The 24,597-nt window shown below is 40.3% G+C and overlaps 1 protein-coding gene across 2 annotated transcripts in view; it reads right to left on the minus strand.

Annotated features, from left to right (window-relative positions):
- SACS (sacsin molecular chaperone) overlaps window positions 1-23,371 on the minus strand; it is a 57,896-nt gene extending 34,525 nt beyond the window's left edge. The window contains exons 1-2 of one of the 2 annotated variants that reach the window (XM_080376356.1): window positions 22,357-23,371; window positions 262-800 (exon numbers count right to left, since the gene is read on the minus strand). In XM_080376356.1, coding sequence (XP_080232482.1) covers window positions 262-284 — 23 coding nt within the window. In that variant the 5' untranslated portion in view covers window positions 285-800; window positions 22,357-23,371. Of the gene's footprint in view, window positions 1-261; window positions 801-16,711; window positions 22,281-22,356 lie in introns of those variants that run through there. The other variant, XM_080376357.1, reaches the window with a different exon arrangement.
- Window positions 23,372-24,597: the final 1,226 nt, after the last annotated feature.

Here is a 24,597-nt window from a genome sequence, read left to right on the forward strand (position 1 = left end):
CAATTACTCACAGGGCTGATTGATTTTTTCAAGCAGTTCTCATGAATTTCACAGACAATTCATAAGTAAATGCAGCAGAACTTGCCACCTATGTATGATTTTATAACTTAAGAAATTAATTTCACCCTCAAAAGTAGCAATTTTGTACAAACACTAGGCAAGTTTCAGACTCAAGTCTTTAACTTACTGACCATGGGGTTCTGAGGAAGAACACGTTAGCCTAACAGAAAATTCTCCCAGGAATGAATTATTATTTTTTACCTGTTCTTATCCTCGATCTCCATTGTCTCTTTTTCTTTGATATCTTCTCGATAGGAACATGAAGCAGATGTTGGATTTACAGACTAGCAAATTATTTTTTAATCTTCTTTGCTTGGTGGCTCATAACCTCTTCAGTGGACAGTAGAAAGCCCAAGCGTATGGAACTCAATTCAATGTTCATGCCATCCCTGAACTGCCAAAGAAGTCTGTGTGCCTCACCATCTGCTACTTCTCCACTTTTCTTTCAAAGCCACTTGCTTAATTGTTCACAGAATTAGGAACAGACTTAACAGGACAGGTCTCAGAAAGCAAGGAGGTCTTGTTTAGTTTCTTTAACTGAATTCAGGCTATGTTCTTGTGCAATTGATTTATATTTATCTTCTGGAGAAGGAGTGGAATTCTGGAAGCTGCTGTTTCTGCTTTGTCTTCCTTTTTTCTGGAAGCAGGCACTGTTGGAAGAGTATTCTGAGGGCCAAAGTCTGACTTGTCTTTTCCCTCACACCTGCTAGAAGACACTTCTTAACATCAGCTTAGCAGTTCTGGAAGAAGAGACACAAGACAAAAGGGGTGGGCCATTAATGCAAAACAGTATTGAACTGAAGGATATGGAGAAGTCATTTCCTCTGAGGGCATGGTTGCAGTTACCAGTATTAACTGAGTCATGGTACTAATTATAAACTGCCTTGTGCATTACACTACTTCTAAGCACATGGAGAACTGAAAAAGAGCAGTGAGGTTTCCTGCTTTCCTCCAGTACAGTATCACACAATCAGTACAATAATGAACATATGTAGCTGTGGTAAGTACACTGAAAAAATGGGAAAGTTCTCAATTTCTTTCTTTGAATTAGTATCTGCATTAAAAAAAAAAAAAAAAAAAAAAAAAAAAAAAAAAAAAAAGAGAGAGAGAGGGGGGTCGGGGAGGGCGGGAGCTCCAGGATATCTAGTACAACCTTGATATAAAATTATGCCATCAAAGAAAATAACAGGCTGGGAAAAACATTTATGAGGAAGGATTTTGCCTTTCTATTCAAACGGTTTTCCGCTAGGGGAAGAGATTAACTAGCTTGCAATGACTTTCCATAGGGAGGATTTCGAAGTCTTCCCAGCTAATCCCCACTCCCAGCTATATAAGTCGACATCCCCCCTTGCTGCACATACCTTCGGGAACTATTTCCTTCAAGCTGACACACAGAATTTTTCTAGCACCAGAACAGTGTATAAGTGAGGCAAGGCATGTGCTATCGAGCAGCAGAAATCGTTTCATTCAATATACATTTAAAGTTATTACCAAAGGAATATACACTTGAGAGAGCTGGGAGGACAGCAGAGGTATTCCATTATTGCTCTGCATATGTGCAAATGTAAATCCTTCTCTGAGCTTCTGACAGTGTTGGCAAGTTTTTCCATAATGTGCAGTTTTGTACGGCTCTCTTCAAACAGTAATGAAGAGACACTCTTTCCTGCCCCAGAAGGAGAAGCGACTGTGGCTAAATTGCAAAAGGTGAATTAATTTACTATGAAAGCATGATATTGAAATACAAATTGTATGAAAGAAAAGAGGCTACAATTTGTGAACTGAATATATTTATATTTTTTTTAATACTTGGGAATTTACCTACTCAGTTAGTAAATGCAACATCAAAGTATACAGACTGAAGATGACTTTGGAATGCATGTTTACTGTGAAAAGCATCACAGATAATTTAACATAGCATAATGTGTTACAAAATGACTTCAATATAATTCTTTCTCTCTACAGATGCTGAGATGTATATCTAGCATGTAATTCAAAGAGAAGTTCCACACTTAAGTCATACTTAAGTAACACAAACTTAAGCAAAGAGCCATGCAAATCCAGCTTCGTTTGCCCAGGTATGAATGATTCCATCGAAAGTAAAACCATTACAGCCCTGCTGCGCAATGGGCTGCAGTTGAGAGGGGAGCACCCAGGAAAGGTATTCTGACTGTGGTGGAAAGCCAGGCTTAGGGGGGACATGGCACTCCATGATGCAGCCATAGTTGAAAGACTAGGCCAGCTTATATGTTCTTCCTAAAACATCATTAGTAAAATCATACCTGAAAAACATTTAAAGTGTTTTGAGCAGCTTCAATTGTCTGGGGGATGGAAAAAGAAAAAATAGGTTTATAATAGAAAGCTAATTATTACTTTAAGAGACAGCTTCTCCATAATTAGTGAGTGACACACTTTCTCAGTCTGCATTCTATTTCTGGGTTTGGCCTTTCAAAGATTGTCCTTTATTATGTTGCTGTGGGGAAGCTTTTTAATTCATTGCAATTTTGTGCATGACTTCGCACGTAGGACTGTGCATGACTTGCATGCTGACAAGACTCTAGCTAAATCCTTTGTAAGTCAGTAATTCCTGTATTTCTCCCAGGACACTGAAAGGCCCCTTGTTTCAAATGAATCGGTATGTTACTTGCTCTCGGTACTGACGCACCCTAAGAAAATAAAAATATCTTCTAGGATTTTTGGCAATGGCACCTTGTCCAAAAAATGTATAGGTCCAAAATACCCGAAAGCAGTCTAAAAATTATTAATTCAATAAACAGTTTGCTTAGCAGAAGAGCAAGTTATATCACAGTATGAAGTGACATCTCTATACTGGCAAATAATTCTGCTAGTCCTCGAAAGAGCTTGGTCTTGCCAGCATGGATGTGACCAAATGGTGTTGTCAGTTTGCTACCAGATCACATTACAATCCTAGAAAGATTTTGATACAGTCATCTCTATGTTGTCTCCTATGGTAAGAAAGAGAGCCAATTTGGCTGTCAGATACCAGATACAGACTGACCCTGGCATACTTAACTTCCTGACCTTACACTTCTTCAGTGCCTGAGGTGGTCATACAGGTTACTTTGTAGTTTTATATGACATAGAGCTGCAGCATCTGGGAACATTCTGTCACTGAATTTATTAGTATAGACATAACCATAAATCTGTCCTGGGAAAAAACAGTTACAACCATTGCCTATGCCAATATTCTACTGTCTGTTGTATTAGTTTTTAAAAGGAAACACCTTTGCTGGAGGATTTTATGTCTGTCTTTAATTGAATTTTGGTGAAGGAGGTTTAGTAGTCAATCTGTAAAAACAGTCTTCATTTTTATGGATGCCTGTAATTAGTTGTAGGTATGAAGCCACAGGCACAGCTATGCAAATACCTAATTCTACCTGCAAATCAGGTAGATACATATATATTAATACCATTCCAGAAATTTCTGGTGTGAAAATCATTAGTGGTTATCTGACTATCTGTTCAATTCCTTATCCATCCTTTTAATATTGGCATCAACCTAAAACTCACACTCTACTACATACAGTCTAAACTACACATACACTGAGTTCCTTTCCTCAGCAATAACAACTAAATCAAAACTGTTGATACTCCATCCAGTAGCATGGGAAGCATGCAAGAACCATCATAATTACTGAACACAATCCAAAGTTTAGCGGAGAAAATTCGTGAACAAAGCACAGCAGTAGCTAATCCTCAATTTATGTTTTTTACAGTTTAAAAGCACAATTTGATCACAAAACCATTATTGCTTATGCTGACCTCTGTTGGAATAAACAAGACCACAACAACAGAAGGTATATATCCTCGAGCAGAAGAGCAGTTGTGAGCAGCATACCATGAGAGTAAGCTGAGCTTACCAGAGCTGCAGCATGGCTGGGTCACTAGCAGGGTGTGCATAGCCCAAGATGCCCCATCCATCTGCTGCATTCACGGGTAACCTTGGCTGTACCTACCATTTGTCTTCAAGGTTCAAGGACACGCCGTGGCACCATCACCTCACACTAATCATGGTTCCTTTCAGTATCACAGCTACAAAGAGTCCTTGTGCAAACGGGTTGGGGGAAATGCACTTTTTTGTTTCAGGACATTTCACTCTCCCCCCAAAATGCTTTCTCAGTAAACTGTAAATTGAATGAAAATGTACAAGTCTTTACCTCATGCATTTGACATCATTTTGGTTTTACCAATAATGGTTTTGCCAGCAAATACAGGGAGATGCACCTTATGACACAAACTATAAACGTGTGTTCTTCTAAACCTGTTAGTGTGACAGAAACATCCTTTAAAAAAGGGAAAAAGCAAGGACACCTGGCAAAACTGAAGGCTGGCAAATGAGTGCCGAGAGAGGCAGAACAAGCTGGAAACTGAATATACCCAAGGTCTAATCCCTGACCTCAAGTACTATGGTGTCATCTCAGGGCTAGTTTGCAATCTCCAGTATACCACTATAAATGCAGAATGGTTCTACTGTTTCACTAAATTTGGCTTTCTCCTGGATTTATTTAGGCAGAAACATATGACAGGTTTAATTCTCATAATTAAAATCTGCCTCCATGCAATAGTAGCGGTAGACCTGAATGAGCCTAGACCACACTCACAATGAATAGAAGGACCCATGCACAGTCCAGAGCAAGCAGCTAAATCATGAGAAAAAGACCATCCAGCTATCAAAATTTTGAGAATACAGAGACCTCTCAAGTACAAATTGTTCCTGTCAATGCACTAGTATACTAGCTGGTTTCAAAATGCATTTCTATCAAAGGTTAAATTAAATTCAAGGCTATCACACAACTGCAGGTACCACACAAATGTACAGAGCTGCTTCTCAGAGACAACTGTTCTGCAGAAATTTGAGATGGACCTGAAACAGTGTAATACAATAATGTGCCAGTGAGCTAGAAATACTGGAGGTAAAGTAGGTATGTCCTTAATATGTTTATTGTCCAGACAGTTTTGGTGTACAAAATTCAGCTGAAATGAGTAGTCCAGGCCATTAGCAAATATAAATCAGAGCCATCAGCAATGCACACCTCTCTGCATTTATAATGTTATACATTACATGAGCTTTCATGCTTTATCATACACAATTTTAAGATTAGAAGTAAACTAAAAGCTTTAAAAAATGCCAACACTTTATACTATTGACAGCATTAATACTAGGAATACTTTATGAATAATGCTATTAATATTATAATGAACAAAATGCTGCACTCCTGTTGATTTTTATACAGAGGACAGATTGATAGTAGCTGTACAAAAGTGATTATCTAGAGTGTGATGTCTTCAATATACTTGGCACAGTGGACGTTGCTCTTTTTTGATGAAACACGACAAATATATGTACAAGGATAACAATATTTAACAAATGAAAAGTGGGGCCAATTTTGTCGTCATTGGGTTTTTCTGGACCAAATATTGTTGTTTGTGCCTAGTCGTTTCAAGGCCACACCAGCAATAGAAAGAGCAACAATTATCCCTCTTAGATCCCATTGAGTAGTATAATCACTGACCAGCAGCTCCATAATTGCCATAGGTTCCTAGAATAGCAGGAGGTTTGATAAACAAAGAAAATTCCAGCTAAACCTGAGCTAGTGACTATATGCCACATGGAGAGTGAGGGGTCAAAAACCACAGAATGCTCTGCCAAGCTAATCACAAATCTGGGAACTTATTCAACCTTGACTGCAGGAACGAGGTTTCCAACCAAGTATTTAAGAAAAGTCTGATTTATGAAGGTGCTCTAGGAATTAATTGCATCTGGTTTAGATTTAGGCAGTTTTAGCATCTACTCAAACCACGAGACTCAGAAAAGAAAAAAGCTGCACCAGCAAGAGTGTGGGTGAGAACACAGACACATTGCTCATCAAAGCCTGCACCGGAGCCCAGGGCAAGCCCAAAACAAGGCTAAGGTGTGTTATCTGCAGCAAGGGTACGTAGTTCCCTCAGGCTGAGTGAGCCCCCTCTCCTGCTCTTTGTCTCAAGGTGTGGTGGTCATCTGCCAGCCACTGAAATTAATTAACTGAGAAAACTACTTTATTATTAAGAGAGATGACAGCCTCCAGCAGCAGATGGTGAAGTTAGGCTGTAATGGTAAGCAGTAGATTAGGTATGGATAAATCTGTAGCACGTACTGGAAAACAGTTCAGAGTTAGAGTTATCCAAGCAAACGCAGTAGCTGCTGGCTCCAAAATCAGAAGCAGCAAAGCAGTAACGAACCATCACTGCACTAAGCAGAGCTGATAGCCCTGTGGTTCTCAAGATTAAGCCAGTACCTCCTTGCAGCTCAGTGCTGTGTGGATATATTAGTTGGTTGCTACCCTAAGCCATGAAGTGGAGGGAAAAAAAATGTACACTTCCTCTCAAGAATAAGACTAAGTTACTTGCAACAAAAAACCAGGTCCTGCGCCAGCTTCATCTTTTTCTTTCTCAAAGGAACAAGGGAAACACAATTCTCAAGAAGTAAATGTGCTTAACACAAGATTTGCAATACTTCACTTACAGAAAAGGTGACTCAGGAAGAATGGCTACATGCAACAATATGAACACTCTAAAAATTATTTGTAACAATATGACTACTTCACAGTTTGATCCTGTGGTATTCAAATGACCTTACAATAACCATCTGGGACTATGTGGTTGAATTATGTATAAAGAATCCTTTCATCAGATTCTGATGAAGTAAATTTAGATACCCAATAGAAGTATCTCAAAGTGATTTCTCAACAATGAAGAGCAGCTGGAGAAAAAGGCTTAAAAAACCCCAACCAACCAACCAAAAAATAAAACCAACTGAAGGAAAGAGTCAGGTTGTTAAAACCTCACTGCTGTTCTCCAGAAACTTGGAGATTTTAAGACCTCTCCTCTGAAACTGAAAGCAATGGGTGCCACATAAAAGGACAAACAGGAAACCCATTTGTGTTTAGAGTCAGTTCTGAACCATGTAATGGGGTTTCGAATGAAAACGGGAAACTGAGGCTTTCTAGGAAACATAATACAGAGACCTGAAGATCTCTGTAGTCAAAAACATATGAACAATGGGGCTATTAAGCAGAGAAGAAAACAGCAGGAATATGGATTATGACTTGATTGCACAATACAATGCCATTTAGAGATACCCAGCTTAATTCATAAGCTTTGCTTGCTCTAAAGCAGGGTACTCTACGTCCAAGCTGAACACTAATGCAGCTGTATAGTTTCTAGGGTCTAAACTACTCTGGGCCATCCACCATAGGAACACACTGTTTCGTGCAAACTTGCTAATACAAGAGTTTATGAATTATCTAACAGTGGGACACCAGTCTTGTGAGTCCCTGATAAGAAACCAGATGAAGGGCGGGATAGGAACTAAGCCCTTGTACAAAAGCACTAAAATTTCAGTATAATTATGGCAGCTGAATATTTTGATACAGGGCTGGAAGAAAAAGTATTCGGTCAAGCGTTCTGAAAATACGATTCCCCGGGGGTGGTGAGTACTTTTACAGATTTCCTTCTCTTTGTTTTTGTTTTAATTAGATTTTGTTTGGATTTCTAAAATGATTCTTTTCGCTACAAAAATATCTCCCTCCAGCACTTTTCTTCAAGAGTACCCTGGAAAGCTCACCCCTTGATTATTGTTTTGCAACATTACTAGTCGCTGAAATAGAAGGAAAACTTAATGCTCTTCACGGTCACCTAAAGGCACTATACAGTGCTGTACACAAAAGACCGTTATAACAGACACATGAAGTCTAAGGGTGCCCCTGAAGTGCACTTTGCAGGAATGCACTTAAGATGAAACAGTAAATGAACTTATTTTAAAGATGAACTTAGGAAGATTATCTATTTATCATAAAGTCAGTTATGCCCTAAATTCTGAATACCTAATCTTGGCACCTGAATTCTTTACCTGTTTTGCCTTTTACCTGGTAAACCACTAACAGGCAACTCAAGCTTAAGTATACTGAATCAGCATACAAGTTGGGTTATTTGTTTTAGATGATCACAAATAATAAAGTCTTTGTGTTCAAATATCCAAAGCAGAAAAAAATATACTTAGAAAATTTATTATCCATTAAGTAAATCAAACTCCAAGTAATTATCATAAGTAATGCTTATATGTGGAAAGTTATCCTTTCACACAATGTTTTAAAAATAATTTTTACTTTACCTTCAGGTGAAGGGTTTAGCTATATTCAAATCTTCCTACTGATCTTACTTCAGTTTTTAAATTAGGAGCAGATGGGTTCAGATCTTTAAAAAAATTGTCTTCAATCAGTAAAATGAATATTTGGTTTAGGCATTACCATTCCCTGAACACCGTGTAACCTCAGCTTATCAGTATGATAGCTTAGCCTTGCCACTTTCTCTGGCCTGGCATCTTCCTCTCTGATCACCTTGCAGCACAGATGACCAGGAAGGAAGGATGTTAGCCTGCTGTTAGGAGCAGCTGTGGTTTTAGTTGGACTTTCTGTCTTCCAAGGATAGTTCTGGGTCTTTTTTATTATTATTATTATTATTATTATGGCAATGAAAATTGGAAGAAATTGCTTATCAAAGTAATCTGAAAGTCCTAAGAAGCAAAGCTGTTTCAATTGCTGACTTAATATTTTTTTCATTAAATAAGCATTTATTATTATATGGAGGTTCCCCCTTTTGTTTACAGATATTTGGATTCAGGCAAGATTGACAGCCACAAAACACTAACTGTATCAGATATACATAAATGTGATTTATTTATTTACTGTATGAATGTGTTTTGCAGTATCTTCTTCAAGGTTTGAAATTCTTGGACCTACAACTCGGAAATCTGCACTTGACTGACAAAAGCCTGACAAGGAAATCTCAAGTCTACAGTTACAGAATACCCCCAGCATTTTCAAGGAGGGGAAGATATTACCAGCTCTCAAAGGAGCATTCAAGAAGCCAAGCCTTCTCCTAACACTTAGCCTGTCCTCAGATGTTATTGCAAAAAAAAAAACTTTTTTCATGTTGAATTACTGGAAAGCTTATGATGTGATAATCTTGATAGCATCATGACCCTGCCAAGTCATTCTCTCCTTCAGGAGGTATGAGATATTCAGACAGCCCTGCTTTGAGGGATGTCTAGCTGAGGCAAGTATGTATTGCTGACATAACTGCATCTAACAAAACTGAGCTCTGGTTCATCATCAGGGATGTCAGGGACCCTGTCGGTTTTGGACTGCAGATTGTGTGTGGTGGACCACTTCACCAAATGATGCCTCTCCTACTCAGCAACAGCTTCTTCCAAATGATTTCTGGGCATAATTTGAGATACGGCCTTTTTACTTACAAAGTCTCATGCGCAACCTGTAACAGAGGTAAGTAGATTTTTTTAATTATTTTTTTTTTATTTTTAGCATTCAATATGGAGATCAAATGACATGGCTAGTAGAAAAAAACTTGAAGAAACTGAAATTCCATAACTGAGGTGGGAGTTAATGTTAACTCATTGTGGTTGGAAGAAATGAGATCATCTCTGTCCAAGAACTCTGGAATACAAAATCGCAGTTTTAGTAGGAAATATTTTTAATAAATCAAGCAGAGCTTAGTACTGTATGACTGGGAAAAAGTGATCTGGGCAACTACAGATCCTTTGTGCAATGTCAAGAGTGTGCAAGGCTTTAGAAAGGAAAGACCAATTAAAGACATAAAAGCAAATGCAAAATGAGTTAAAATACAACAAAATATGCAGTCAACCTAATATCTTCCATTGAAAAACTGTCTTCCAGAGAAAGGAAAAGGCATAAATCTCATCTCCTGAAGTTTAGAAACACTGACCACATTGAAAACTATCAGTTGAGCAGGAAAAGATGAAAATTATTACAATAATCATAGATACAGAACCACCTTTATGGCAGATAATAATAAGAAGCTAATGAGAGTTCCCCAAAGACATGACTTGAAACCACAGGGACCGCCATGGGAATCAACAGCCTGTCCACTAAGCAGAGACTAAGAGAAACTGGTCTCTTTAGCCAAAGAGAATGGAAGAAAAGATAGCAAAGAAAAGGTGAGATTATTCTTCGTAAATCTATTAGAGGAATGAGCGCTGGAAAAGCAGTAGTCCTATTTAACCTATTAGATTCCGTGGGCACAAAAATAGATAGGTTTAAATTGTCCCAGAATAAACCAAGCTCAGAGTGGGTAAGAATGAATTGTAAGAGCAGTGAGGTTCTCCGGCAGCCCTCCAAAAGGAGATGCAAGCAGAGAAGTGGCAGCTTTGGAGACTGATCAGTTTTCTCCCTAAGAAGGCTCTTACAGCTTACGACATCAGAGCACAGCTCTCTGCCAGGAGATCCCATCCAAGCCCTCTGTGCACAGCCAGGCCCTGGGAATCCCTTGGGACATCTAAACTGAGAGTTTCTAAATTTGTGTATCTGGAAAATGGCAGCTGGGGAAGGGTGGGGAGAAGCTCTGAGTTCTGACATTCACATCTACCCTCTTACCTGAGAGCAACTAAGTTCATTGGGGCATGTCACCAGATCACTGCATTCACTCCTTATTTCTTGGTTAGAATGAAATGAGTTTGTATTTATGGGTTGGGAATACTTTTGTGTTGTCAACATAGTGGTTTAACCCCAGCTGGCAACTAAGCACAGTGGTTGAGGCAGCCTACACTTGATGCTTAGGAAAAGAGAGGAATCAAGGAAAGCATAGAGCAGGGCAGCCTTAGTCTAGTGGCAAGTCAGGAAAATAATTTGCCCAGCAGCATTTGGATCGCTATCAGCAGAGTAAGACTGTAACTACAAAAGCGCAGAAGAGGAGGCTGTAATATTTAAGATCCAGGACAGACATATGACTGATGTTCATCTACCTGGTGTGCCAGGGTGTTGTTCAGACCAACAGATAAATACTTCTGAAGTGTTTGTTTCAAGGTCAAATTTCATTCTCAGTTACTGTTATTAATAAAAAATAAATACATTTTCTTCTTCTCTTCTGTTCTTCCAAGTCCCGTTTTATATAAAAGCAGCAGGAACAGGCTCTTATGATCACTACATACTTATAGAAGCATGAGCAGTTTGACAGACATGACCAGAAGTATTTTCATTTCTATGCCATTTGTCAGCCAAAATTGATGACAAACGGTATGGCATTTTCTCTCTATGACTAGCATGCTTTTAAGCAGGGAATTTATCTGTATGAAGTGCTTCTTCATAAGTAGGAGGGCCTGTCTCTAAACTGGGACACACTATGCTGAAAATTTTCATCTAGGAATGCCAAATGTTGCAGAAGCAAGATTAACACAGAGAATTGGCTCCATACAGCATGCCAAGACAGTGGGTAGAAAATCTTTTAAAAGCTGAGAGTACTGAACTCCTTTGCTAATGCTGCAAACCAGTGTGAAGGCACTGAAATGTAGCCTGTTTATTTAGCAGGAGGCATTCACAACAGGAATTGTTGTTGAAAAATACTCTCAGAAGAACTCTGCCAAGATTTGGTGTGCCTGTACTTTGACGTCTCTTCTTCTATCACTTCACAACATACCCAATACTAGGTATTACTTTCTAAACACATATTTCAATGCTCTTTTTTTTTTTTTTTTCCTAATTAAAAATACTACAAAGGTGGCCTAACACTGAAAGAAAAAGACCAAGGGACTGAATATGGACATTTCAGCATACGAAACAGAAATAATGTTATTCACAAACAGCTATATTAAGCAACAGGGGTATCATAAAGCTGCATTCACGAGTGTTTGCAGAGTGTTTTGAACTACTTGATTAAACAGCACCTTATTAGTGAAAATTATGATTAATGAGAAGCTTATAACAACAAAGCTCTCTCTCGCTGCAAGCACTGTAATAGAACGAAATGAGAAGCACATTTCAGATTGGAGTCGTTACATTAACAATTAATAAATGAAGCTCCACTGAAAGGGCATTTGGAAGACTTTTATATTACAGAGTTTAGGCTAACCAAAAAGAACATGCCTTTTTTTCTCTTATTTCTAGTTTTTAATAAAACTTTAAGAGCTTATCATTATTCTTCTTAATCAAAGTCGTATTCTACAACATGGTGAGAGAGATGCCAGATATCAAGATAAAGGGGCAGGCAGAATCCCCAGGGATCAATACACTCAAATGAGTCTGAGCAATTTTGTTACTCCATTATGTTCCATAAAGCAAGCTGGTGCCTTTTCCATCCAGCTATAACTTTGATCCATTAAAGAAAGAGGAGACAAGGTCCTTCACATTTATTATTTATGAGACAGGGCATGCACAACTTATCTGACATCATCCTTGTCACAGCTAATGAGAAACTGAAATAAATCAGTTTTCATGGCATCACAGAAGAGATGGAAAAGCTCTTTCAGCTCTAACGATCCATTTTTCTGCAGTAGGGGAGTGCTCTCTAACATATGCAACCAAGTAATTTATTGTATATAATCGTGTATGTCCCAAAGTGATGAGTTTTCCACACCGCTACTGCTGTTTGGGGGAAGTCCCCATGTACATACACATACATTGTATAAACATCAGACAACCAGTATGGTTTAAAGAGGTGCGCTTAATGTTGACAGAAGTAACCAAAACAAACCAGAAAGCACTTTAAGTTCTTCAGTTCTTAAATCTAATTTGCTGTGGTGGATTACCACTGTTAGGCTGAGACACTGCATGGCACAGGACTGCTGCGGTAACACAAGGCTATGCCAAGAGCCAGGCGAGTGTTTCCAATGCCACTGCAATATGAACATGAAGGTGACGAAGTGAAAATTACTTATGAGTGCCTGGAAAAAGACTTCACAATGCTCTACAGTGCAAAAATCACCTTCCAGTGGACAGCTCGCTCCATCTCTTGTTCATGGACTGCTCTAGACAGAGTGCCTGGCTCAGCACATGCTTGTGCTGGTCCCAAGGCGTGAGCTCGGCTGCACCTCTGAGCACAAAGGAGAGAGCTAAGGACCTGAGCAGATATTTGTTCCGTAGCTCTCTTATTTAGTAACACAGATATGGCCAGAGCCTGCAAATTCACCCTTGGGGAGTAAGAGAAATGTGAGATGCTGCTGGAGGATGGGGGCTGGCCAGGGACACTGCTGTTGCAAAAAAAACCCTCATGAGAGTTGATCAGAAGTGGTAATTCATGTAGGAATTGTGCTGGGACAGAGAAAAAAGACAATACGGAGGGAGAAATTTGAGAAGGAAGGGGAAGGTTTGTCGGGGGCAGTTTATGGGGAAAGCACAGGTAGCATAAGCAAGGATTGAGAGCCCAGTACTGTAATTCCCCTTCTCTCCCAGCAGGTCTCCAGACAACTGACATTAGCAATTTCTTTCATAGCGCAAATGATTTTATGGAACAGGACTCAGCGACAGCTGGTGACTGCTTGTGAAGAGCATCAGACCATTCTGTAGCTACTAGCATGTTCTACAGGATCTCAGCTTACATTAGTTAAAACCCGACAATAATGTTGTTGTTAATGCTGCAGAGCTCCACAGTGTACCATATATAACTAACGAAGCAACAGCCAGGTAAATTAGCCTGTCCTAAAACAAGGTACAAGCTGTTCCCTTTGCTTCACCGAACCTTTGACTAAAACTAGTAATTCAAATACTAATATTGGTATTTCCTTCTTCACAGGAGACCAGAGTGTTAAAGCTTTGACCTTTACTATTTTCCACCAGCTGTCTTATCTCAAATAAATGGTGACTGGGATATGCAATCAACTGTATCATTCTCCTGTAAGAAAAAAGAAGCCAAACCTTACCACTGAAAGGAGCCTGGGGCACATTTGTGCCATCCTGATGGGTCACCAGAGGAGCTCAAAACACCTGCCCCATCATGTCCTGAGTGTAATCATCGCCTATCAGAAATGCTGCCTTGTTTTGGTTTCACCAGGATGGAGACAATTTCTACAGGTAAGTTTAGGGAAGACAACTAAGCCTCATTTATTTCTAGTCTGACCTTCATGGATGCACATTTCTTTGTATGTAAACACACGCAGGTTCTTCACAGGCAGTGTGAAACCTTCCTTCCTCCCTCACACAGCTCTGGTGTACCTCCATCACAACCAACAACATACTTGCTAAAAATTCCTAATAATGACTGTCTTCTATTGGGCTGATCAAGAAGAAGATGAAAAATGTTAACAAACTAGAGCACCCCATTTAAAGATTTAGTTCAAGACTACTAAAATGCAAATATATCCATTAAATATACACTCATAGGAAAAATCTGAGTATGATTTACAGAGAAAACCTGTACCAAATTAATGTGTGACTTGTATTTCTTAGCGGAGGCAGAAATAATCAATGAATAATTGTGTATATAACAAAAAAACCTGCTGAATGAATTAACATATTTCTAAAAAGATTAAGTCTTCCAACAGATCAAATACTTCAAAGTCTGACATGCATTTTTCTCAATTCCATGTGTTGTATTAACCCTTGGAACAAACTGGAAAGCTAGACACCATCTAAACTCTTCAAGAAAATGCTTTTTTGGATTACAAAACCCTACATTTTTTAATGTTTTTACATAAAAACTCATCTAGTATGTTAGAAACTGTGCTTTTGAGAGCAAGGTCCATGCAGCCCCAAACACTGTGGAGTACAATGACCACTGGCTAATTTTAGGTATGCAACATATCAGTTTTCCTGGAAGGGCCTCTGTTTTTTCCATTGATTTTACAGGGACCCTCAGGCAAGCATGGTTCTAACTTGGGCATCTTAGGTCCTTCGTATTATTTTTTTATGAATCTGGGCCTGTTGCCTTGAAGGCCATAATAATTAATGCCTGACAAACAGGAAAACAATTAAGAAAGATGGACAGAGAAAGAAAAGTTTTTTGAATTAGCCCCAAAAATGCCAAATTCACCCCAGTGTAATTCTACTGAAAACAATGGAAGCACACAGGAGCTGAACTTTTCCCACCGTCTTCACAGGACAGTAAGCAGACTATAAAACAATTTTATCTAATTAAATTATGTGACGGTCCTGCACATTTTTAGCATGGGAACACAAATTCTCTATGTGGGATTGACTTTTTGTATTCTTAAAACACTCACATGGCAATGCAAATGATTACTCTCTCAGTCTTTGGAAATCCTGTTTACAGCTAGAGATGCTGCTTGGTGTTCAAGGGTGACAATCCAGCCACAGGAGAGAAAGGAACAGAAAGAGCACTGACAATACCACAGCCTCAGCAGTCACATTCACTGCTGGAGCACTCCCTAGGTAGCAGTATTTTGTTACAAGCTCATTAAGGGCTAAATTGGGCCTCTTACAATTCAGTTTCTGGTAGCAAGCAATAAGAAGTTGTTTTTCAAATAAACAGCTGATGGAGCTGTAATACCCCTAAGAATACGACAAGGCGAGTGCAACTCCAAAATCAACGGGAAACCTTCCTTGTGGGTTCCCCAGCGTAAGGGAACGTCTGCCTTACAGCCCCACTGAGGCCACCGTTGCAATAGGGGCAGAAATGTGTAGCTACCTGCAGACACCAGCATCAGGAGCTGCAGTTCTGCCAGCTCCCAAAAAGAGACGCACGAAAGAGGACTCCTCCTTGCATCAACTATTCATCCTCCTTAACACACCAGCACCACTGCTCATCCCAGCTACCCTGCTGTTACCTCCCCTGCTGCTGGAGTGAGATCTCCCAGTGGTAGTGGTTTCTGCAGCTGCTCGGTAAGTGTCAAGGTACAACCACAGAGGCCATCAAATAGATCATATTCTGTGGTTTAGAGCAAATCACCATGCAGTACTTAGATGAAAGCAAAATTAATATTCTCATACAATAACAAGGATGATACTCATTGCTTTAGTTTTTTAATCCACTGACATGCATAGTTTTAGCTACAATAAAAATTTTTGCCTTATTACCAAAAAAATTTGCTGAGAAACACGGTGCAGTAAACTTGCTCTAGCTCTGCTTTTTCACTTGTTTTTAAAGCTGTACTAGATCATTAGGGCATGTGCAGAATAAAAAACACGAAATCATTTGCCAAAGAACAAGATGCTGGATTTCCATGAGAACAAATGTTTACATTTAAAAATACATACATCTACTTCAGCTAGAAACAGACCAGTGATAGGAAAATATTCATTCCTTTGAGTAATAAATCATACTTGGCACTGTCTTTGGGAGAGCTATGTTATGAACCAGTCTCCCAGTGGTAACACACAAAGCTATTGGAATTTCGTAAGCTTTCTACAACTGCATACATCAGAAAAATTAAGTATAGAGTACTTGGCATGAAGTAAGTTTGTGTAGCAAGTAATTCTAGGATTTTTTAAAATTAAGTCAGCCACTGTAGCATGAAAAAATGCATTGTGTGTCCCAGTGCTTGAAGGCAGCGCTGAAATTCAGAGAGAGGCCTTTGCACAGAGAGGGTGGTACTGCAGCAGTCTGCTAGCACATCTACAGAGCAGAGCCCAGCCAGCCATCAGGAAAGAACAACCTCATGTGCGAAGAGTCCTATGCTTCACCCACCCTGCCAGCGCACTGCAGCTCGCGAGTCACCCCAAAATCCTGCAGAGACGCAGACAATACAGTTATTTGCCAAAATACACTATGAAACACGTCACGATCAATGCTTTCTCCACCTGTGAGTGCAAAAAGCACCAGGGACACCCATAAAACATCTCCCACAAACAACTGCAGTGGCCACGGGATCGGCTATTGAGCTCGTACTTACAGCATCAGCCGGGGTGAAGCTCAGTATTCAACTATTTCTTCATAAACTGCTTCCACATGCTTGTCTGCTCATTGTGCCATTTCTTCCATTGGTTGCTTGTGTTTGACAGCATCTGGACCGCAAAATGATCCTTCCCCCCCTCTTCCGCAAAATCAGCAGGCTGTGGAGGGATGCGTGACCACTGCTGCAGCCACCCTGTATCCACACAGCCCAATGCAGCAGAGGCTTTAGCTCCCCCTTCCCAGCGTGGGTTTTTTTCTTTCTTTGTGTGTGTGGTGTGTTGTGTGTTTTTTTTTTTTTAAAGAGACACGGTCCTGACTAACCTCAGGTTTCAGGAGTGCAATACAAACTGCAGGCACGGGGTAGTCATCGGGTGGAGAAGGCTACTGAGACAGAAGGGCAAAATTTGGTGTTTGGAAGAGGTGTTACTCAAGGCATAACATGTATTTGAAGTATCTCCTGTAACAGATCCGATGTTATGGTCTGTTCTGTTTAATTCAGATTTACTTCCTGACACTTTGCTGCACTATTTCTTTTTTTGACATTTCTTTCAGCTGAAATTATAGAAATAACAGGATTTCTACCTATTTATTTCATGCTTGAACTATCCTGCTGTGTCAAAATGTTCACAATTTGAAGAAGTTGCCCATGAAAACTTCTGTCTGTGTAGCAGCTTTAGTAAATACCATTACTGTTCTGCTTTTGCTTCTCTCCTTTACCAACAGTAAAGTACGCTGGCGCTGTGTAGGACTGCCTTAGATTAATTTCATCAGTGCTGATTACATCAAGGCTCAGAAGTCTATGTGCTACCAGTAGCATCCTGAGTTTGGTTTCTTTTTTCCAAGTTGGCACAGGTAGCTGTTAGCACTTACACATTTTAAAATTTAGCTCCTTAGATACTTCACATTTATACTCCTACTTGTGTCATCAACTCTGCACAAAGCAGACCTCAGAAGAACTGGGGATCTCAAATACAACCTTTAACAGAAAAAGGACCACTGAAGGCATTGCTAAGATTTTTTTTGTTCTCTCACCTTAGTCACCCATGTTAACCTGTCAGGTTGTCCTCCAAGGAAAACCAAGAAACTTTTCCCTTGAAGGGTCTTCTAATTCTTCTGCTTCTTCTGCTGCTTTGAACTCCACCTGCCAGTGTGGAGTGCTGTCCCTCCCCATGGTCTAGCAACCCACAGCCAGAAACACACGGTTCCAACCCCTGGCAGTCTTCATTTAAAATACTATATTCAGTGCTATAGCACTTTCCAAGAGCTTTGGGACTGGGTGAAAGTGTGAGATTAGGGATTTCTTGGGAGTCTGGAGCTCCCTTTTCCCCTCTGCAGTCCTTGGCTGCACAGGATGCACTAGAAATAGCTTGTCTACAGGGTAACACCTGCAGAGGCAGAGAAAACAAATATTGACAGGAAGAAAACACAGTGCTATTGCAGCTTCATACAGACAGAGGACGGCTCCTTAGAGAATTCTTGGACTTTACTGTGACTTTGCTGCTTTTGATTAAAAAAAATAAAAACTGTTTCCTGCCAAGGAGCTGAGGCTGACTTCTCTCATACTGAAGGTTAAAGTAACACTGAGAACACCAAGAGGCCTCTGCAGCATTGTATAAAAGGATTTATTAATCTTACAAGGCCTGTTTCATGTTAAAGTACATCTGATAGAAATCATTTGTGTTATCACAAGCAGTTTACCAGAGGAGGCCAACATCCTTATGTTGAGAGCACTTGTCTAAATATTTAGAGAAAGGTCGAGAGGTACTGACCATAAGTAAGCAACAAAACTGGCCCTACAGTATTGGTTTCTGTACCACAAAGACCAGGAAAAACATATTTTTCTGGTCATCGTATCTCAGCTTTACCAAAGTTCGCCACGGTCACAGTAAGAAATCCTCTCTGAGTTCAAGGAAACAAAAGGACATTGTAACCAGGCAGAGCAGACTGTTTAGCCAGGATAACTTGCAGTGCCAGTCTCCAGAACCCTGCCCCACTGGCTAAGCTCCTGCAGCACAATGATCTCACACAGCTGTCGTGTTGCCCCTAAGTTTAGCTGCCGAAAGTGTTGGCTTCAACGCAGTGGCACGCTGAGAATGACACCTTTTGCTTCCCAAGCAGGGCACGCGTGTTGGTTGCAACTGCCTCGGGCTGTGCTGGCCACAGAGGTCAGCAGGGTGGCATTAGCCCTGCTTATCAATCTCAGATGCTGAAAGCAGAAAAAAATCCATATAGAGGGGTGAGAATGAAGTCATGGATGACACAGGAAGCATTGTGAGGACAGAAGGCAATGTAGGACAGGACACTGAAAAGAGAATGTTTTAAAATGTTTTAAAATGATTCTCTCACAAAGTGCTCAAATCCTTTTTAAGCAGCAGGCATCAAGAGTCCTCCTTTGAAATTCCCTTCCTAGAGTGAAAAATAGATTGGGAACTGCTAGCATTATTATCAATCTTCTCACAAAAGCATGGCAGCTGAGGGCAGCCCTGTGTCTGGAAACGGAGCCTGGAAGAGCAGCTGGGCTTCCCACATGGGAAGCAGGTGAAGGCTGAATTTCCCCTCCAGAGACATTTTAAAACAAAAGCAAAAATAAATATTTGATTGATGCATTCACCACCCCAGCTGTGAAAACCAGGTAAAATTAGAAGTCTCATTGCTGCTGCTGAGTTTGACACGACTTTTATTGGTGCCAACATGGGTGAAGTGCAGCCAGCTACTCAGATGGGTCACCCACAAGGCTGACACCTTATAAAGTTCACCCGCCTCCTCCCTCAGCCAGAACCTTTCTTCTCGCTTTGCCTCTTTTGTTTCACCTCCCTCCTCCCCAGATGGGCCCCCTCCTCTCACACAACAACCCTGGTGCTGGCAGCCTCTGTGCGATGCCCACAGAGGGAGCTGCACAAAGCCACATCCCCTGCTGCCCCTTGCAGCACAGTGGCCATGGCAGGGTGGGGAGAGCTGGGCTCCCACCAGCCAGCACCGGGCTGGGGGCAGCCAAAAACACATGCCGTCACACACCCCTGCAACACACCGTGCCACTGCAGTGCTCCAGGCTGGGCAAATGGTTTCATCACCCACATGCAGCCCACAGCCATCACCACAATGAGGGGAGCTGAAATCTTCCCCAAAATGCGATGTATTGCATTGACGTAATGGGCACAGATCAGAAGTTATATGAGAGCTCTGACTGCTTTAACTTTGTGGAAAATCTCAGAAGAGGTGATGCAGCCATTACGAGAAATATGAAATGGAATTCAAAATCTTAACCTGTTAATTTTTGTAGAGAGAGCTCTAATTCCTAGACGACTTGATTACATTTTTCTGGGCATTGCAAGATTTCACTCCACAAGCTCTTGGAGGAAACCCAGCAATTTTCTCTTTAATCCACTTCTCCAGCCCCCAGCATTCCTAACCTCACATTAAAGGGGATAAAAATGAAGCTTGGCTATAAAACCTTCCTGCGAAATCCATCTGTTGGTGACCTGTCTGGTACCTGTTAGTGTAACAGCAAAGACTAAGTGGGCTCTTCGACATGCATGAGTGTTCAATAGATAACTAATTAGTGACACTTAAAATTAAGTTGAATTGCTGACTATCTGAATCCATTTCTTAAAATATCAACAATAGTGAGTGGGCTTTTATTGTATGAGGTTAAATGTCTGGGACTGCATTAGTTGGATATTGTAGTAAGATCACTGTAATATAGCAAATGCTTCAGCACAGCCCACTCCAGCTGTCCCAACTCACTCACCTGTGGTTTAAAGGTGCTGCAGGGAAAATAAATTTTAAAAAAAGAAGAAAGATGCAAAAGGTGATCTAACTAAAAAATGTCCAGTACCGTGAGTGCCATGACTCTTGAGTCTGATATTTTTTAAAGTTAAAATAGTGATTTCTGCATTTTATAATTGATCATATCTGCAGTAGACCTCTTGTTAACCTTGATAAAAAGACAGAAATATTAAAAATTAACATTTCTAGGCTGTGATCTACGATGATTAAAATACCATCTTTCCCAGGCTATTAGTGCCATAACAATTACAATGCCAGCAAGGCCAGGCTATTAGTGTTTGGGTGATTAAAATACCAGCCTGGTCTTCTAGAGCCAGTTATTAGTATGTTGCCAGCCCAGGCTGTTAGTGTTAGCACCACCAATGGTGTGGAATTTTATAGTCCTTTGAGAATTTAATTTAGGCTCAGATTAGCTTGACATGCTGCTTTTTCATTAACTATACTTTCCATCACTGAAATTTATAGATGTATATTTCAAATATTAATGTAATCATAAGAAAAATATGTTTTGGTGCATTTGTACCACCATTATGACAGAAAATTTAACGTACCATCTGGGCAGGAGAAGTCATGAAACAACTGGGTTATCAAGTAAGAATTCAAAGCAGGGAAATTAAAACAATTATGAAACATAATCACCCTCTAACTAAAATGTAAATGCCAACTCTGTCAGCCCATGGCATGCAGCCCGACCAGAGCTGTGCAGGATGACTGACCCCATTTACCCAGGGTAGTAGATGTATTAACTACTGCAGTGCACTGCAGCCCTCTATTTCCTTGAGGCAGGTGGGGAACAGCTGGTGTGGAGAACTGGCTTTGACACCAAGTGTTCAAATTTAGGAGATGGGCTTTCTTTATGATTACTACTGGCAACACCTACAGAGGGAAAAAACTCTACATCAAAGGCAAAAATGGCTGTGGAAGGTGCAGAGACCTTCAGCTCTGGCTCCTCAGTTTGGTGGGACCATGAAGAATCAGCCTTGTAGAAGTGTAGAGGAATGAAGGCAGGTTAATTATCATTGATAATATACAGCTGTGGGCTGGCTTCAGGGGCGGTGGGTTGGATGATGTGGATAGGGTGCAGCTGTGGCTGGTTCCTGCTAAGTAGTTAAATAGCTCTAAGGACTGTATGAAGGGTGGCTAATGAGAAGAGACCTGGAAGAAGTAGATGGAGGAGAGACAAAGAGAAGGAAGATGCAAAGGCAAGAAGCAGGGTGGACTGGCCTGAAGAGGATGAAGAAACAGCATGGACAGTAGATGAACCTTTGAAACCTTGTGGGCGATTGGTGGCTGTGCTGGGGCAAGGGGTGGGAACTACTTACTGAAGTTAACTTAGTATGGGATGGTAAAAGTCTTGTTGCAGCCTACTAGTGTGTGCTACAATATAGAAGCAGATACTTAGAGGAGGCTGAAGCCATGTCACATCAGATAGTTTGGACTGTAGCCCTTAGATTATGAGGGTGCAACTCTGAATTGCATCTACACTGCTTCTTAGGAATGGAATAGGGTTCATATATATGCATATATATATACACTACATACCATATACACATTTGTATATGCAAATTGACCATTTACTGCTACTTTTTATTTCCTGTCTTTAACCTTCTATCAAGATATCCATGTAGTCTTACCCTGTGACTACTTAAAATTGCTCAAAAACCTTTGGCAGTGAACTCAAATGACTTTAGAAATCTAGGTAGACAGGATTTTGAATATCTCAATTCAATTGGGTATGATTTGTACTTACAACATTCATGTTGTCTTTTGCCCAATATCATAGTTATAAAGAATAAAGTTAGAGGACACATGAATAAGAAATCTTGTAAAAGTGCACTGTACAGATGTTGAACATACCAGTCTGCAGTCCCTCAGCTCCCTTTTGGGACCCTTTCTGGAAAATGGTCTCAGCGGTCTCTTTGCAGCCCTGTGAGAGCCAAAGGAGTTTGAAGCAAAAATTACAAGCATGGACAGTCATTCGGGTATTTCACTCCTGAATTCTTAAATGAACTTATTTTTGAAAATGTCTAGGTAAAACATATGTCCCTGGTAATTTGTTACTCCTCATTTTATCTACTTTTCTATACATACTTCACTTCAAGGCAGCTGCTCTGTGTAGCTTTTGCCTGGAAGGATGCCAGCATGGAGTTTCCCTTGTGCTCTGTTGTGGTGAACATAGATGCAAATAACTGTTTCAGCTTGTCTTGCTATGGGCTTATTTTTGTTGTTTAGCATGGAAGAGCTTTATGGCAAGTGTTTGGAAAAAAAAACACCAAACCACGTAGAATTAGTTTTGTGCTTTTGGGGGCTTTTCCTCAGTCATCAGCTCAGAAATGTGTCATTTCCAGTCTTAGTTTATTTATGAAGGAATATTTTCCTACTCAATAAGAAGTTTTACCTAAGCAATGGTAGCTAATACCTTTGCAAACATGATATCACACGGAGTGTAATATAGGCGTGAGCTAGCATTAATCATTATGTTCAACAGGCAAAGCAGAGTCATGTTTAACACTTTGTCATGATTTAAATGCCAAAGAAATATGCTCAGGAGAGAAAGAGGAAAACGTCTATATGTAACAATTTCCAGACACATCAACAGATAGAAGTAAAATTAAGGAAAACATTTCAGGGATCTCTCATCTTTCTCTCCTGTACCTGCTTGCTGGGGATCATGGCAGAGTAGAAGAGCCAGCTGTGTGAAATGAGGGGTGCTGAGCTGTGGCTTGAAGGCAGACTGGTGGTGTGAGTCCGACTGCAGTGCCAACAAGCCTGTGCCTTGCACCCTGCCTCCATCCTGCAGTCAGAGAAAAGATTATTAATTGTTACAGTAAATAATTAAAAGATATAAAATATGCATACATTATGTATACAGTCTATATGTAAACATATAATGTAATTTTATGAGTTTTATTTATGTTTCTTCCAAAAATCTATAAAATTTGATAATCATAATTATCATAAAGGTTGTTGATAAACATTATCTGCTGGTGTGGTGCAGCCATGAAGAAGGAAAGTGTGATCTACAGGAGACAGAAAATAGGAAGTTACTAGTGAGTGAGAACTATTCGCAAGGTTCTACATGATTCTGATTTAATCCTGCTTAAGCAGGGTGCCAAGAAGTTGCAGAGAACAGATTCAGAGAAGCCCTAGCAATACAGTTAGAAAACCAGTGTTCACTTTGAAAGAAGAGATAAACCTGCTTAACTTGTTTATTAAAGGAAGGTGAACAATATGACTGACCATCAGCAATACCCATGTATAGCCAGGAAGCAGAAGATATTTTTAAGCTATGGGACAGTATTCATTTCTCATCCAGAAACACTCATCTTTCCACGCATTTTTTCCTTTTTTTTTGTGGCTACTCCACAGTTTATTTTCACTTTTTTAGCAGAGTCTGATCCTTGAGTATAAAGTCAAAAAGTATTTCCTTCCAAACCACCTTCCTAAATTAGTTTTCATGAACTTGATAACCAGCTTTGCCTTTTACCTTGTGTTTCATCTATGTTGTGCACCAGTGTATTGGTCTCGCTATCAGACAATTCACTCATGGGGAAAATCTTGTTCATCTTCCCTTATTTGCTTTTCATCTGGCTTAAGAGCTACTCCCTGCCATCTTGCAATTTCTCTCATGTATTGTGTTTAGGCTCCACCTAAAAGTCAGTGGCTTTTTATTTCTGATCTCTAGTATTTCATACTAGTTAAGTATAAATGGAGTTCTTCTCCCACCTTTCCTCCTCCACCTCCTGTTCTCCCTTCCCTTGAAATCAGCTAGAGGGTCCAAAGCAGTCATTTCAGGAGGTTGTTCCCAAAGGTCTGAAGACGTGATTTCTCCATGATCTGCAGAAACATCTCGGCCTGAAGCAGGATTTCTTGTAGGATTTTGCTGCTAACTGGCCTTGCTTTTTCTCTTCTTTGATGTATCATCTGGCTACACAAATATGTAGAAAGCAAAACGGAAAGGAATGGTTGATGGCCATGAGAGCGCCCTGAAGTTGTGCTGACCTCTGCCAGGATCACACAGCCCAGCGCAGCCTAATCATGGACTGCTGTTCCCAAAACGAAGCTGCGCCTGGTGCCTCTGCACCCACACCACGTTCA

This window comes from Falco punctatus, assembly GCF_963210335.1.
Source record: "Falco punctatus genome assembly, chromosome: 2".
Lineage (NCBI taxonomy): Eukaryota > Metazoa > Chordata > Aves > Falconiformes > Falconidae > Falco > Falco punctatus.